General features: G+C 23.0%; 2 protein-coding genes across 6 annotated transcripts in view; one reads left to right on the top strand and one right to left on the bottom strand.

Annotated features, from left to right (window-relative positions):
- The window catches only part of LOC112688087 (acetylcholine receptor subunit alpha-type acr-16-like), a 213,158-nt gene that overhangs the window by 95,826 nt on the left and 99,772 nt on the right, over positions 1-17,560 (top strand). The gene's annotated exons all lie outside the window — the stretch shown is intronic.
- Positions 2,889-6,323, bottom strand: LOC112688114. The gene is made up of 5 exons (XM_025561149.1): positions 6,209-6,323; positions 4,409-4,756; positions 3,790-3,861; positions 3,296-3,370; positions 2,889-3,178 (listed from the first exon to the last, which is right to left on the bottom strand). Exons 1-5 carry the CDS (start codon positions 6,245-6,247, stop codon positions 3,092-3,094), a joined length of 621 nt encoding a protein of 206 aa, XP_025416934.1. The 5' UTR covers positions 6,248-6,323; the 3' UTR covers positions 2,889-3,091.

The following is a 17,560-nucleotide window of genomic DNA, read 5'->3' on the forward strand; positions in this document are numbered from 1 at the left end:
ATAAAAAAAATATTATAATAAACAACGATTTGTTTGATATAAAAATGTAATAAATAAATAAAATACAAATCTATTAGGAAATTGTAACTGTAATTATGATTCAATATATGCAATTCCTTTGTGATATCACATTAGTAAATATTATTAAACAAAATATCAGATGAAATGCTGTTTATAAAGAGGAACATCTTCATTTGTGTTCTGCTTTTCGATTTTTTCCACAATCGAACACTATGAACACCCAGTATAACTCTAAATTATACAAATTTGGTTATCTTATTAACATAAATATAGTATTATTTATAACAATTATTGTAATTTATAAAATAAAATAATAAGTCATTTTCTTAAAATAATACTATTAAAGTTATGATAACTATTAAAATATTTTTATTTACCATTTTATTGATTTATTTTTTACTCACTGTACTAACATAGTAATGTTCTAAAATGCATGTAAGATATAAACTTATATGTTTAATGGATTCGTTTAATTATCTTCTAGATTTTGATAATAGATACAATCCATTAACATATTTATGGATTCCTAACGTGGGCAATACAAATAAAATTATAAAATTTATTTATACAAATATTCGTATCTGCTCTTATTTTAATACACAATGCAGAGTAAAAATAAAAAAAAATTTGTATAACTTATTCTATAAAAATCAGGTTCAGAAATATAACTATGTATAAATATTCCAAAATATTATTCCAATATAATATTCCAAAAATAAACTGCTATTCAATAATCATGTTAAAGGTACGGTTTTCTATCTGCGGCTGGCCACAACGAGTGACCGCAACGACTAGACGCAATTACTGAACGCTGCGTACCGGCTGGTTTTCTAAATGCGACTTTACTTTTTTGGCATAATTATTGTGTTAAACATGTCATGAATTAAACAAATAATAAACAGTTGATTAAAACACGCATGTGACTGATCAACAGTACTGCACTATCGGATCACGACAGTCGCGAGCCGCAACGACTATTTTCGACACGCACGTGTCGATCGCATATTGGAAACCACGTTTGCAGTTTGAATATAGATCAATAGTTACGACTAGTCGTTGCGCTCAGTCGTACGTGGCCAGCCGCAGATAGGAAACTGCACGTTTTTAGTCTTTAATTGCCACTCGTTATTTATCAGTCTTATGTAACCTATGAAGCGATTAATGTGTAAGTAAATTTTTGCATTTTAATGGATATTAAAATTATTGATAGTAATTCAGCGGAAAGATGTTTATTATTTTACAATTTTAAGTGTAAATAATTTGGAGTTTATAGTAATTATATGCTATGGTTTGGTGGTGATTTATTGAAAATTGTACGTAAACGATTATAACATGCAGTCGAATGAATAACGTACTACAATATAAAATCTCCATAAACATAAACCGGTGGAAACAATTTAAACTAAAATTCAACATGTTGTTTAAAAATTTAAGCGTTGGCAATCAATTTTAGCCAGTCAAACTTTGAACATTTTACATTTAAGATATTTTTAACCAGCTAAGTGTGCTCTATGTTTCGGTACTCACACGCTAATTTTAAAGGCTGCCCGTTGTATAAACAGTTCAAATCGTATTATAACAAGAGACCTCGGTCCAACAGAAATCAAATCCACAAAACATCTACATAGACTCCGTCAAACGAGTTCCAAGAAATCTGTGCTCAACTTTGGCATAAATCTTATGCTGAAGCCGTTACTTTTCACAATTATTCACTAAACATCGTTTCAAACATGGTATCAAAATTAATTTATAAATTAAATTCTGTAATTGGTCCATTAATGTCCCTCTTAACTGAGATTTTACGCAAAAGTTTCATTTATAATAATGTTTCACTCATTATTCAACAATTTTTTATCATATTTATAAATGTTGCTATTGTGCAGACAAACTAATCTCATTTTAAGTTATAATGAAATATAATTTGCTATAGCTTTATAAATAAAAATAAAAAAATCTTTAAAATTTATACTTTAATTTTTTGAATCATTTTTTTTATTTTAATAAATCATAATTGGGATCTAAATCATAAGTGTGCGGTTATTGAATATAAACATTTTAAGACTTGTGTGGTTTTAACTTATTACTGTTTTAACCTTATAAAAGTGTGCGGTTTCGAGGAATAGACGAATTTAATATGCCAAAATGATCAATTATAGTAGTGTATTTTATTTGAAATAGTGCAATATCATACTATTTGTCTTATAATTTCTTATAATACATTTAAATTTACACCCCATTTGTAACATTATTAATAATCCTTCATTCAAGTGTATGTACTTACATACATACATACATTTGTTCTTATAATTTTTATTATATTGTAGAATAGTTGGTTTTATTACATACTTTTTTAGATTAATATACTTAGTAATTGTTGTTAACCTTTTAATTATTTTCATGAAGCTGTATACTTAAACATTTTTTTGTTTCAAATTCATAAATTAGTTATTTTCTCTACAGTGTTTGACATTTTATATATTTTTTAATTAAAAATGATGTACTTAAGTAAAGTTAATAAAATTAAATAAAGTCAGCAAATATTGTAATTGACTGTTTTTTCTATAATATTATAGCATCCTTCAATAAATTATGAAATCGATGAAGACTGTCCTTTTTCTGAATAAAAAAATTCACTTTTATATTACAATTTGGTATAAGAAATCTATCGATAAATAATATTTCTATCATTATCGTGTCTATTCAAGAAATTAATATTTACCATAAATTTTCTTGTTTGCCACCCTAAATGAGAACCTGAGTGTTTTTCATGACTAGTACTCTTCCTATAAATAAATTTAAAATTCGAATCCCTAATTTAATAATGTGTAGGATATGTAATATATCAATGGTAAATAAAATAAAAAATATTATTAACAATCAATATACGTTTATTGAATATTTTAGTAATATATCATACGATTATATAATACGATTCTTGATAGACAATTCAAATAAACAGTTCTAAATAAACATTTGACTTTATAAATTAAATGCTTTATATTTTAATTTAAATTTAAAAACGATAGTTATTTTCGCCTTTTGATACAAAATGGTGAGTATCAAATATTAATCACTGGATATTATTATTTACTGATTCACCGATTTTCTCACATCCGCAGTCAGATGATGAAGACGAAGATTCGCTATTTTTATTTACCTAAATAAATAAAACAATACCATAGTGAAATAATAACATTTTTTTATATTAATTGATATTTAATGTTCATTGTATTATATAATAAAACGTAGTATCATAAAAAATAAAAGTATTTACCGATTTGTTAATCTCGTCGTTAGAAGAACATTGTACTTCTGCCGCGGAATTCAATGATTTATCAATTACTTTTTCCTAATTAAACAAAAAATTATTTTATTCTTATAATAAAATAATGATTAATAATTTTTTGTTTGATAATATTGAACGCATGAGACGAAACTGACAAAAGAATTCATATGTAAAATTGCAATATATTATTTATTTATTTGCACCTTTTGTTACAATGTCGGTATAGATCTGTTCATTTTAATTATTTCAAATCACTTTTCCATATTTTTTGTTATTTTTTTTTTTTTTTTTGAGTCACCGCAAAAAAAATGTTTAATTAGAATTAATAACAAAACAATATTTAATTCGTTGAATTTTTAAGAAAATTTAAAAATTAAAAATTTCAAGCCAACTATTATTATGATGCTATATTATATGAAAAAAATAATAATCAACTATATTTGTAATACTCTAGTTCGCTCAAACAAAATTTTTAAAATTACCGTTTCTTTTCCGTTTTTAATTTCAACCTCATCAAGTGATGCATCCGATGACGAAATACTTTGTTCCTTATTCTAAATGAGTAGAAATAATAAATAAATACAAAAAATATCGATAATTATTAATAGGAATAAAAATAAAATAAGTCCATTGTTCCGCTTACTTCATTCGAATTTGACTTAGATTCAGAAGAACTAAGTGCAGTACAGTATACAATTACAAAAAGATAAATAAATATATTAAAGTGTGATTTATTATTTTATACAGTAATATCTAGGAATAAAAATATTGATACTATTAAATAATTAATTATAATATTATTTCAGAGTAAGCTTAAATTTGCAATGAAGTGTGTAAATTAATTCTTGCTAAAACAAGATAGTGATCTCCAACAAAAAAAGTCAATTTATTAAATATTCTAAATGTATTGTATAGGTGAATTAAACATTATGATGAGCAAAGTCCTAACATAATTTTTAGGATTCTGTTGTAGGATGTCAGTAACTTAGAATGATCACACTATCAGAGGAAATGTTAGTGTGATGTGATAGAGGAAAATATAAAGAAATATGTACGATTCTACCAGTGATATAAATACCTTATAAATAACAGGCTACTTACCAACTTGCATTGTTTATTTAATGATGGTTGACTATATGTGTCTCGTTTCATTATACTAGCGCATCCAGTTGCAGTAGAAGCTATACCAGTGGCAGTAGATACTCCTCCCTGTTGTATTTCATTTGGTTTCATCATTCCAGCTGTGTTCTTTGCACCATTAGTCGTTTTTGAAGCACTATTTGTTGCAGCAGAATTTACTGCTGCAGCGCTATCTACAGCCTTATTACTACCCACTATATTTGCACAATCCACTCCGGGTGCTGTCTTAGATGCATCCTGGAATATATTTCTTCTAAATAATTTCCCATCAGTTACAGTACTTTTGGTCAAATCTAAGCCCAAAACCACCTAGAATATAATACAAAAAATAAAATTACATCAAAAATTATCACAGCAAAAAAAAAAAATCTATGTTAAATCATAGTCTTTGTATAATCTAAAACCACTTGAATAAAGTCATGTAAAATGTAATTACTGTATTTTATTATATTTCATAGTTTTTCATCAGATTATAATGAATTGTTATTTAATTTTCTGATAAAATAACTGTGGTATAATTTATTGAAATGCATGTAAAATAAAATATGAATTAAGTATTTTTTAAGTTTCATCAATTCTATACATTTATTTATTAGGTTGGAAAAAAAATGATTTTAAATATTTTGATGTGTACTTTCTTTATTAAAAAATTAATAATTTAAAAATAATATCATTAAAATGAAAACCAAAGAAAGAAAATAAAATATTCTTTTGTTGTATAAATGTGAATGATAAACCGCCAAAGAGTAAAATTAAAATTTTTATATAGAAAATATTCAATTATTTTATGATTAGCCTATAAGGATCCCAAATAATATTTATGATTAAGATAAACAACTAATAGGGTCTGATAATAAAAATAATCATGGTCCACCTACAAAAAGCATAACATACTATTTCGGTCCGAACCACTACGACAATAAGACCTGTAACTTACAAGTATTGAATACACTTGATAATATTAAAATATTAGTAGATTTGAATTCATAAAAGCTTTATCGTTTAAATTTTTACTAATTATGTAAATTTATAAATTGTTTAATGATTTTATTTATTTATTTACTATATACCAGTATTCTAATTTCCAATTAATAATTATATACCATATATTAGAAACTTAAAAAAAAAAAAATCATTCCTGTGTTCTAATTTATAGGTAACTGACAGTTCTAAGTCTGTGAAAATGAGAAGTGAAATTTTTTTTTGTATGGACCCAATTAGAGTAGTACTTATAAGAAAACATTGTGGGACCTAACTAATAAATGTCGACTTATATATGGCTATATGTATTATATATATTTGCTATTCGATATATGTTTTTAGTAGTTTTATAAAAAATTTATATTTTAAATATGGCTAATATTTTTTTTTATTTTCGAATAACTTCATATCTTGTTCAATAGAATAGAAAATGTATAAAAGATTAATTACTTATTTTAATTTAATAAATAATAAAGAAAGTTATATCAAGTATAAATATATATTATACATAAATCATAATTATTATTATATTAATATATCAAAAAACGATGATACAGTAGATGATACAAAATAATCTCACAAATTTTACATTTACGTTCAATTAATTTTTTTATTTCACAATTTTAAAATATATATATCAAATACGAAAGTAAATTTTCATTATAAATGTTTTGATTTTATTTTAATAACTATAATAGTATTTAGAATTTAATTTAAATTTGTTACAAAAATAATAATTCATATAATATCAATAATATAAAATGTCATCGTTACACTTACGCTTATAATGGTTGTTGAGATTACAAAAATTATTTTCATGGCTATGATGAAATTGTTATATTATAGAACTTACGATTAGTTATGATGGTGTTATCTAAATAAGTGATGAATTAGACAATATTCGAACTAGCTTATATATGTGCTGAATGACCAAATTATTGGTCTGATGAGATATTAAACAATTACTTTGTTTGATTAAAATTTTAATAATTAACAATATTTTTAATTTAAAATAGTTGTTAATTATTGATATTATTCCTGTCTAAACATTTACCAAACTTAAATATACATAAAACCTCTAATTATTATTATAAATAATTCATGTACCGATTTTTATTATGCAAATATTAAAATAATAATTTGGATGAATAGTTATCATTACTTTTCCCCTCATTAATGCAATACACTAATAGTGATTTGAATTTTGAAAATAAAACGGGTATTCATAAAAAATAAGTACAATACTAAATATTCCAGATAGAAAATGATTATGAGTAAGTTAATTACAAATTATAAAAATAGAAATTATGTTATTATATATTAAATATCTCTTATTAATCCATTATTATACCTCTTGCATTATTATTTTGATAATTCATAAATAAATATTAGTTTTTCTATATCATTTTGTTGGGTTTTTTAATATTATAATTTTATTAAACGTAATTTAAATTATAATACATTCAATTGTACGAAAAAATTAACCATTTATACATTTTATGGACGTATGTATGTATTAACTGTATGATTATTTTTCATTTGAAGTTCATAAATACACACAGCAATGATATGGTTTCGTTTTTGTTTTTTATTTGGTTGATACATGTCCTTAATAATACTCGTAATTTCCTATTCTCTGATAGCAAATCAAACTATAGCTAATTGTAATACGAAAATAATATTTATTGCTAATTAAACGAGGTGGACTATAATACTATCACCATACTATTATCATTAAATATAATGTCTCATCTTATTCTTAACAATATGATAGTTCTGGTTGCAAAATAAAACTATATACTTATAATAATTATTTTATTTATTGCTAATGTTTTTTTTTAATTTTTTTTTTTTTATAAGTAAACTAAAAATTGAAATCAAATTTTATTAATCATTAAGAAACTAAAAAAATTATCATCAAAAAATAATTAGAATAGCTTGATTTTTATCATAAAATAATTTATAATATTCAAAAATATGTGATTATACCCATTCTTAATGCGTTTTTAATGTTACATTATTAAATTACTTTATTGTACACAAATATATACGATACATAAGATGCATGTGGAAAACTATACAATTATATTACAGGAGAGTAATATTATTTTATGTTTATCATACATGTACACATATTAATATAATCATATTAAGTCGAATAATCTAAATAAAGGTTTGTGAGCAGTAGTCTTTAAAAAATTGTCCCGTAATGATGAAGTTGAGATAGTTAAAAATAAGAAACAGCATTAATTATAAACTAAATTAATTAGACTTTTTAGATCCGTTGGCAAAAAGGTCCAGCCACCCATTGAATATTCAATTCTATATGCGTGACACTTTTTGCATTTAATAGTTTCATTTAGATCGTAAATAAAAATATGTATGGAAATTAACTGCAACCTCTACAACAAAATGTTTTACGTTTAAAACTTGGCTTTTAATATTATTTTGTAAATACCTTTATTAAAAAATGCGGGATATACGTACAAAAACAAATTTAATGAGAACAACTGTCCGTTTTTATTTTAATATCTAAACGTAATGTATGTATAAATATTAAATATATACGTTATATGACATGTATATTTTTTATTTTTAGATAAAACAAAAAAATATAAATTGAGAGTTCGCATTATTTTCTTAGATATTTCGTTAAGCACAAATATAGGAAATATTACAAACAATATACTTGTAAAAGGTATTAGCCACAGAAAAAGGATTTAGAACTATACGAGGGGGTTATATACAAAATACACTAGACAACCGACAGGCAATAATAAAAAGGAAAAGTTTGGTGAAGTAGGGATTTTATCGATCCAAATACACGGTATAAAGGGTTTTTTTCTGACCCAGTAAAAGCGTAGGAATTTGAATGTACAATTTGAATACGTGTACGAACCAATATAATATGTACATCTACAAACGTATAATATATCCATTATAAGACGATCAGAGGCATTGAGTCCACGAAATATTTACTAATATACACGGCTAAAAGGACTGGGAGATGGAGAATATAGTATAATTTAATACAAATATACTTGTGAACATAATGCACTTTACGTTCGTTATCGAACTTATCGGCTATATTTCCGAAAAAAGAAACCGATGAGCAACAATTTTATAAACATTTCAAATATATCTCAAGCTAGGTATCAATAGTTTTATTAAACAATATTACAATACGCGACAATGTGATAGTGATACCGTAATTTTGTGAATTATTCTTCTCTGATTGGTGATTAGTTTTATCGTAGTTTTAAATGAAAGTCTTCTACTACGTTTAGCTCCCATTTTGTTAGTAGTTTGATTATTTAGTATTATACTTATATATCATGCGAGCACATGGAAAATCGTTTGTCATTAATTAATTGTATCTTCCGATAGTAGATAAAGGAATAATTTAACATATAATTTACATCTTCGTAAAATGTTCAATATTGCATTAGTTTAATATTTATCTAGAGATTTAGTAATACAGTAAGTCCTCGTTTAACATCGAGGTTAGGTTCCTGGAAATCACAATGTTACCCAAAATAACGTTAAGTGAAACACTTTTTGCATACACTTTATTATAATGGGTTCCTGCCAATAAATAACAATGTATGATGTATGTATTATTATATTTATTATAATTGCACGATTTAATTATTTTATTCTTTATTATTAATTTATTGATTAACAAATACTATGCAACACTTAAATAATTCGTATTTGCACAGATAGCAAAAAAGACTGCAAAAAGTGTCGTTTAATAACTGACCATCAATAAATTGAAAAACGATTAATAAGTACATAGTATTAATTAAAATAAAACAAATTGTACTCTTGTATAATAAATATGTCAATAAAAACGATAACATTATGTACTATCTGAAAAAGGTCGACCATATTGAATTTCATACTTTTATATGAAATTTATATAAATATAACAATAATTTGATGAACACAAGTATTTCAAGCGACGTTATACTGAATCCGTAATAGTGTTAAACGAAACATAAGGACTTAAACTTCTGCGACGCAATAGCGAAACAACGCTAAATGAGGCAACGTTAAACGAGGACTTACTGTAAATGATGATAATCAATACAAATATATAATATATGTTATTATACTAAATACCCATTTATTTTGATTCAACGTATTTTTAATGTAATTTTTAATTCACTTTTGAAGCTGCTAACGGCGTAAGTGATATACGAGGGGGATAAGAAATTTCTGGTAACCAAAAAAATGTATTTGGTTGAAAATATAAGAAAAACATTCAAGTGTGCCACATTTCCTAAAAGTTACAACCTTTTAAAGTATATTTCAAGGATGAAAATATGATTACCTACTTCATGTTTATCTCACCCACACGAGAACAACTAGTGAATTTAATATTCTACCCAATGTCGTTTTGAAATAATGCCATACATTTACTGTTAAGTTTATTTTAGAATATAAAATGTAATAAAAATGTTATTTTAAATACATAAGTTAGATAACTAGGTTATGAATAGTATATTATATTGTATATTATACACGCAAAGTCTATAAGCGTAAAATAATATATTTTATTAATAGACACATTGAATGTAATTAAAAAATATAGCGTAAAAAGTAAAATCTGTATAATGTGATTTTATTAATAGATATATTCACTTAGCTGTTTCTTCTCTTTTACGATAATATTTTAACAGTCGTTTTATTATACAAGTTTTATGTTTTCCTAATTATAATTTGTAAATTTACAAAATACAAACTACCATATTTCATGTAACATGAAAACACACTAATGAGCAAATATTATTTAAGTAAATTATATATTTGTATGAAATTAGACATTTTATTTATAGCATATTGTGATATATTCATTAAAACAATTCCATTATTTTTTTTTTGACATAATGAGATGAAAAATAAAACTTTTACTTTATATAGATATACAATTATTACGTTTATTTGTTCCTAATTCAATCCAATCATATATGAATACTTACATGCATATGTTAACCCCGGTAGAATAACGTATTTTTCACTTTGATTATTTTATGATCCAACAGATATGTGTTTATAATGAATCATTGTTATAGATACGAAGTAAAAGAAATTTTTCTAACGCAGTTTTATCATTTCATCTAATACATTATAGACTATATCCTACAGGACAACACACAAATATATATCCAGTTTTGATTTTCTTCTAATTATGAATTGTAATATTATGACACTGATATGTGTTTCATTAAAAGCAGAGTAATTAAGGTTCTTAACAACTGTCTGTACTCTAAAAAATAGCATTTAGCATTTTTATTTTGAAGTTATATCAGTGATAGAAATTTATACATTTTGTAAACACATATGGTTATTTAGATCATGATCAATAATTAAAATTAAATAAATTATGAAAATTCTTTAAGTGTTATTTTAATTATAATATTTAATATAAACAGATAAAATATGCATAGAATTGCTCTGCAAAATTTAAAAATCGAAATTAAATACCTAATAATATATAATATATATTTTTAATGCAAAATACACTTTTATAAACTAATTATATTTTTATACTTGTAATTTACAAAAGCCTAAGCCAAACCATTTTATATTTATTTTATTTTTGCATACCAATTTTACAAATTTTACTTCTTCATTTCGATAAAAAAAAAAAAAAAAATTAAATTCCTAGTTATCTAACAATAAATTATGAAATTTATTTTAGAATGTGTACTGTATACTCAAAGGAATATTTATTTGCGTTGTGATAACAGTTAAATTAAACAATAGAATAAGGTAGTCCTTTAACATGTATACTACCCTTAAAACAGATTTATCCAGCTATATCTTATAAAACAATAATTGTAAAACAGCTTTCGAAAATGGCAATTAAATTAGAAATTGTATCGTTATTAGGGTTAAAATAAAAAGTATAAGTATATATCAGTAAAGTTAGGGTCGATAATTTTCATATTTTTATATTCTAACTATTAATTTTAATGTAACGTTTGATGTACACGTTTGATTGTTTTCGTTATTACATACTGATTCAAAATATTATAGAAATAATATTTTTTTAATTTATCAATAATATATTAAGAATATAGTTCAGCCAGTAAATATAAATGTAACATTGTAGGCGTATATAATATATCTAAAGGTTAACCAAAAAAAAAATATTATACATTTAAAAAATTGAATACATATGCTGGATTTAACCATAAGAATTAAAATATAAAAATATTTACTATATAAAATGGTACATTCGAACAACTTTATGTTTTATGTATCCCTCACAAAATTATGTTAACTTTTGATGTACTTTCAGATTATAATGTATAATTCAATGGAAATGCTTGCATGTATAAAATTTCTCAGTATAATTCTTTTATTCCTCAACCTTTGGTAATTCAAATAAATATACCTATTTCTTGAGATCGTATATCTACTAATTGTTTTTAAAGAAGTTTCTTTTAATCTTATTTTTTGATTATTTAACAAATTATCAATTATTAATTGAAATTATTATTATTATTTCAACTATCCGTCCTTTTTATAATTATGACAATAGTTTAAAATTACAATGACTTTTTTATGACGAAAAAATAGTTTATATCATAAATATATTTAAATATAGTAAAGTATAATTTAGAATATTTTTATATATTGATAAATTTAATATTTTAAATTTATATGTTCTTTGTATTAACAAACAAATTGTAATTCAATTCAATATTAAATACATTAAAATCTGAAGAAGCTATTACTTTTATTAGTTTCACAAATATATTATAATGAGAGTTGTGCACCAATTAAGAACAAATAGCTAATATATTTTTTATTAATATTCTATAAATAATAATAATCAACTATACCTCATAGTTGTGTATAATAATGTATATGTGTGTTATAACTCTGTATAAATAAAATATTTTTTACATAATATTTTAATTTAGAAAACAAAAGATACTTAAAACAAAAGAGATAAATACATAGAATATTAAATAATACGAGTAAAAATATAATACAGTAACTTGTCTATTAAAATAAAATTCAAGATTTCAGAAATCAGAAACATTGTAAAATTACATTTTATGCACACAATGTGTTTTACTTATAATTTAAAAAAAATATATTTATAATATATATTTAATAATTATATATAATATAATTTTTATATTATATTTTATATAATATTTTTAGTATTATTACAGGCCATTATATTGCATTACATTGCCCTTTGCTGTAAAAACTAAATTCTTCCACCACTCTTTATTATACGCATGATTCATGTCTCCATTCCAATCTGGTCTCAACTCCTGAATATCTCTTTTGATTACATCTAACCACCGTTGATTCGGTCTGCCACGTGGTATTTTCTTGTTCAATTTGTTAACAAGTACCGTCTTAACAATACTATTGTCGGCTCTTCAGACATGACCTGTCCACTCAAATCTTGCTTTTTTTACAAATTGTATTATACTTCCTTTCCCATATAATTGTTGCACATATTCGTTTGACCTTCTCTCTAACATTTCGGTACCAGGGTTAAAAACAGGACCACACATTTTCCTTAACAACTTTCTTTTAAAGATATTTAGTTTATTTTCATCTCCTGTTGTTGTTGCCCAGGTAGCAATAACATGCGTAGATCACGACTGGTTTGAGATATGTGGTATATAAAGTTTATTTGGTTTTTTCTAGACAAAAATTTTGATTTAAACGTGTGTGACAGCAAAATGATATCAATTTTCAGCTTTTAAACGAAGTTTAATTTCATTATGCAAGAAATTTATATTATTAATTCTATTAAATTGAATAATATTTATACATGATAATAATTTGTTATGATACTATACCTTTTATTTATTATACTATAACTATAAAGAGTATCCTGAATAATAAAATAGTTATGATAATAAATTGTCTTTATATATTTTAAATCTAAATCGAACAACCATATGTCAATAATAAAAAAATAGATCCTATGATTTAGGTGTGTCGTGGCTCACCAACATTTTAAAATTTTCAAAAATGGGGAGTAAAAATTTAATGTTTGAAAACCACTGTTCTAATATATTGCACATTTGTTTTACATTCAAAATTATATTATTTCTAAGATAAATTTTTAGTAGGTTTTAGTATTTATTTTAATAGTATTTAAATATATACATAAAATATTAAATTCTTTCATATGCTTTATTTTTTTTTTTTTTTTTTATTATTTGTATTATAGATTTTATTAATTTAGCAAACACATCAAAATAATGTAAAATATTTGAATGAAAATAAGTTTTACATCCAAGAGAAATAATCAGCATATTCATTATTTATTACATATATTATTAACTAAATAATTTGAAAGTATATTTTCACGTGTCAATAGTGCTCCAGCTTTTTAAAATATTGTATACAAATCAATAACCATAGGGTATGTATTCAGTTTTATAAAAACAAACTAGGTAATTATGTGAAAATAATATTATGTTATTAACAAAATTGTCTTTTTAAAAAAATCGTGTAATACATCATCAATAATAATAATAATAAAATTGTGTCGCTTGTGTTAATGTCAGTTTGGCAAATGTGCATGACTTTATATGAAAAATAGTTTTTAAACAAGAATTTCAGAATCATAAATTAAATCCAAAAATGAAAAGCAAAGTGAAAATTGGGTTGATAAAACTATTTGAAACTAATGTTGTAGTTTTTATTATTATTATTATTCACCCCTCAAAGCATAAATCACAGATGAAAAAAAGAAAAAAAAATTCTATTCCACATGGAAAATATATACGTTTGTGAAATAACAGTAAAATTATTTTTAAATTTTAAGTAATTTACGATATTACTGTTTTCTGTTCTTGTCAGAGTCAAAAAGGAAATAATTTTAAAAATAATTAGTTATCCTAAGACTAATATACCCACTTTTCTATAAAAATAACTCACTTTGATTCGGGTCTATGTTGATAGTAGAATGAAGCAAAATTATTATAGCAAATTTGTATTTACTTATAATAACTATCATTAAAACTTATTATAATTGATGATAAAACGCCATAGAGTATAATGTAAATTTATTTTTATAATATGTTAAATGATATCGGTCAATTTCAATATGTTTATGTCATTATATTATTTATTGTTATTGAAAGTTTTAATATCCCAAAGAGGTAAAAAATACAGTTATATTTAGTTATTAACAGAAAAGAAAAGAAAAGAAATCAATTTCTATGCCATCACCATTAAAAATGATAATGATATTGTAATAGTTGGATGATTATAACCATTTAATTTTAAATGAGAATAGATTTATTATTTCACAAAATTATATTCTATATAATACATTTTTGATACAAGTTTCTTTAACGAAAAAGTTTTGCTTACAAATTTGACTAATTTTTTATTTTAAAATTTTAGTAAATAAGCAATATAAAACCGTTAAAATTAAACTTAAATAAAAATAAAATTATTTAAATACCGATATTTTTTATACTGATGACTATTTTAAAGAGAAAATAATGCATATAAGAATATCAAACATTTTCACATATGGTGTTTGAAATTCATTCATAGCATCTAAAATTCCTAAAAATATCTCATCAGATATTTTTAAATTTTTTTAAATGATTAGGATTCAGAAATTTTTTGTGATAACGTACTTAAAAGAAGATCAATTACATTTAAAAAAACCTTGAATATATACCAATAACTTCTTCTTCTTCCTATGGTATATTATTTTAATTATTGAGACAAATGTATTTTAATACAAGTTTCTTAATAAATAAAAAACAAAAAAAAAATAATAATAATACAACAAAGAATGTTTAAAATAAAATAAATATATGTAAACAATGTCAGTTTGTGATTAATATTATGTTCTTTATTAATTTTATAGATGACTTTTTATGATAACTACAAAGTATTATGAAAAATGATTGAATATTCATAATAATATAAATATAAATAAAATGCACGGAGTCATTTTTTTTTTAAAAAACTGATAATTTTTTTTATTAATCAGAACCGATCAAAAATATTTACACAAATAATAATACTCCTGGCAAGTACTGTTACTGTTTTTATTCATATATTTGATTTTAATTCATATTATTACGAATATTCAACAGTTTTTAATTAAAAACCTGTATATTCAACAGCAAAAATGTTGTTATACTTTGTTATTATTTTTAGAGTACCATCTCAATAAACCATTTTTTTTTCACCACCTAATATTAATTATATATTGCACATTAAAAATTGTTGATATATCGATAGAAAACAGGTGTCTGTAGTATTTTAGTATATAATCCAAATTTTGTGTTTTTTTATTTTTATTTATTTTTATTCATATAATAAAATGATCAGCATCCATGACCATTAGGTGGTATTACTATGGTTATAATCAATCTATATTAATATAAATAAATATAACCATGTAATATAAAGTAGAAATTTAAACGATGTATTTAATTAACCTTACTAATAAAGCACTAAATTAAATTACAATAAATAGAACATAGATCTAAGTATCGTTAAAAATTTAAATTGTTTCAAATTACCTTTTAAATTCCACATTAAAAAAAAAAAAAAAAAAAAAAAAATTGGTAACCTCTTACTGTACTGTTATATTAAAAACTATACTGTTTTAATCATACACAATGGAAAAAAAGATAAATCGAGGTTATAAATCCATTTCTATAATTTTAACTTTTAATAATATTGTGTTTCTAAAAAATAAATTTTTCTTTATTATTATTAAATTTAAATTATAATAATTAACCATGCATATTAAAAATGGTAAAAAATATTATTCGCATATTTTTATACTGTAAAGTTAATGTATAATCCGAAAAAACATATATTTTCGTCTAATTTCATATTATTGATAATTTATGTTTGGTATTAAAAATAAATTAAATTAAAATATCAATAATATTAAAATTAGAAGAAAATATAAAAAAAAATTGACATTAAAAATGAATTAAATTTAAAATCATATTTGACGTAATAGTTACTTGTATAAAAAATGTTTAGCCAGAATATTTTTTGTTCTAAATCATAAAAATAATTAAAATAAGCTATTTTGAATTCCGTAGAAAAATGTTGATGTTTGAAATGTTTATGGCAGCAGTTCCCAAACTGTAAACCGCGGTGTCCTAGGGGCACCGCGAGGAATATCTAAGGTTGCTTTACGGTTCATAACAAATAGTTTAAAATGTTTAGATTTTTTTTTCCTTATTGTTTTCGTAAAAATTTTGTAACAAATAATGAAATATTTTCTATTTTATATTCGGACATTCTCATTTTAACCTTATAATTTTTGTATGTAATAATTATAATAATAACAACAATAATTATTATTTATTTAATTTTTAAGTTTAAAAATTCATTAATATATAATTAAGTTAAATTTTAATAAAATTAATAAAATTAGCAATCAATGAGTATTTTTTTTGTCCTGTCTTTCATGTTACTCACAGCAGGGCACCGCGGCTAAATTGAGTCCAAAAAGGCATTGCGAAAAAAATTTTGGGAACCGCTGGTTTATAGAATAAATACTTGGTTTCCGTTTGCCACATGAGTTTTACTATCATCGCGATAAATTATCATACTCTAAAATATTTCGTAAAAAAGAAAACATTATGATTCAATTATTTTAATATTACACAGAAAATAATGTTCGAGGGAGAAGACTCATATAAATAATTGGAAGAATTATATCTTTTGAGTACACAAGATGTGTGTGGTTGTAAATATATTACATCAACAGGAAGTACTAGTTGAATACTTCCGGTATGCCCTGAAAATAATATTGGTGACTACACACAATCTACGATTACACTGTGAATACATTATCTATATTAATCTTAAAACGTATACACGAAGTTGGAATTTTTTTTTATGGGTAAAATTATTTAATTTTACAAGGGAATATAATTTCACATTCTCTATTTTTTCATCTAGAATAATACACGAGCTAAATACGTTAAATTCTAAGTTTCAACAAAAAAGTACTCTACTAAAATATGATTTACAAAATAAATATATTTAAAAAAAATGTATTTCTATTCTAGAATTGTGTTGATGTATGTTCAGATTTAAAATGAATAATTTTCCAGTAAGTTTATTGTACAAGTTTTGGATATT

Source organism: Sipha flava, unplaced genomic scaffold (genome assembly GCF_003268045.1).
Source record: "Sipha flava isolate LNK unplaced genomic scaffold, YSA_version1 110_pilon_pilon, whole genome shotgun sequence".
NCBI lineage: Eukaryota > Metazoa > Arthropoda > Insecta > Hemiptera > Aphididae > Sipha > Sipha flava.

What these genes read in the sequence shown, in the direction of transcription:
- LOC112688114 (XM_025561149.1), bottom strand. Translation starts at nt 6,247, where the DNA reads ATGAAAATAATTTTTGTAATCTCAACAACCATTATAAGC. An exon ending in TCTCAACAACCATTATAAGC is followed by an intron (nt 4,757 to 6,208) that starts GTAAGTGTAACG and finishes ATTATATTCTAG; the next exon opens with GTGGTTTTGGGCTTAGATTT. An exon ending in ACGACGAGATTAACAAATCG is followed by an intron (nt 3,179 to 3,295) that starts GTAAATACTTTT and finishes TTATTTATTTAG; the next exon opens with GTAAATAAAAATAGCGAATC.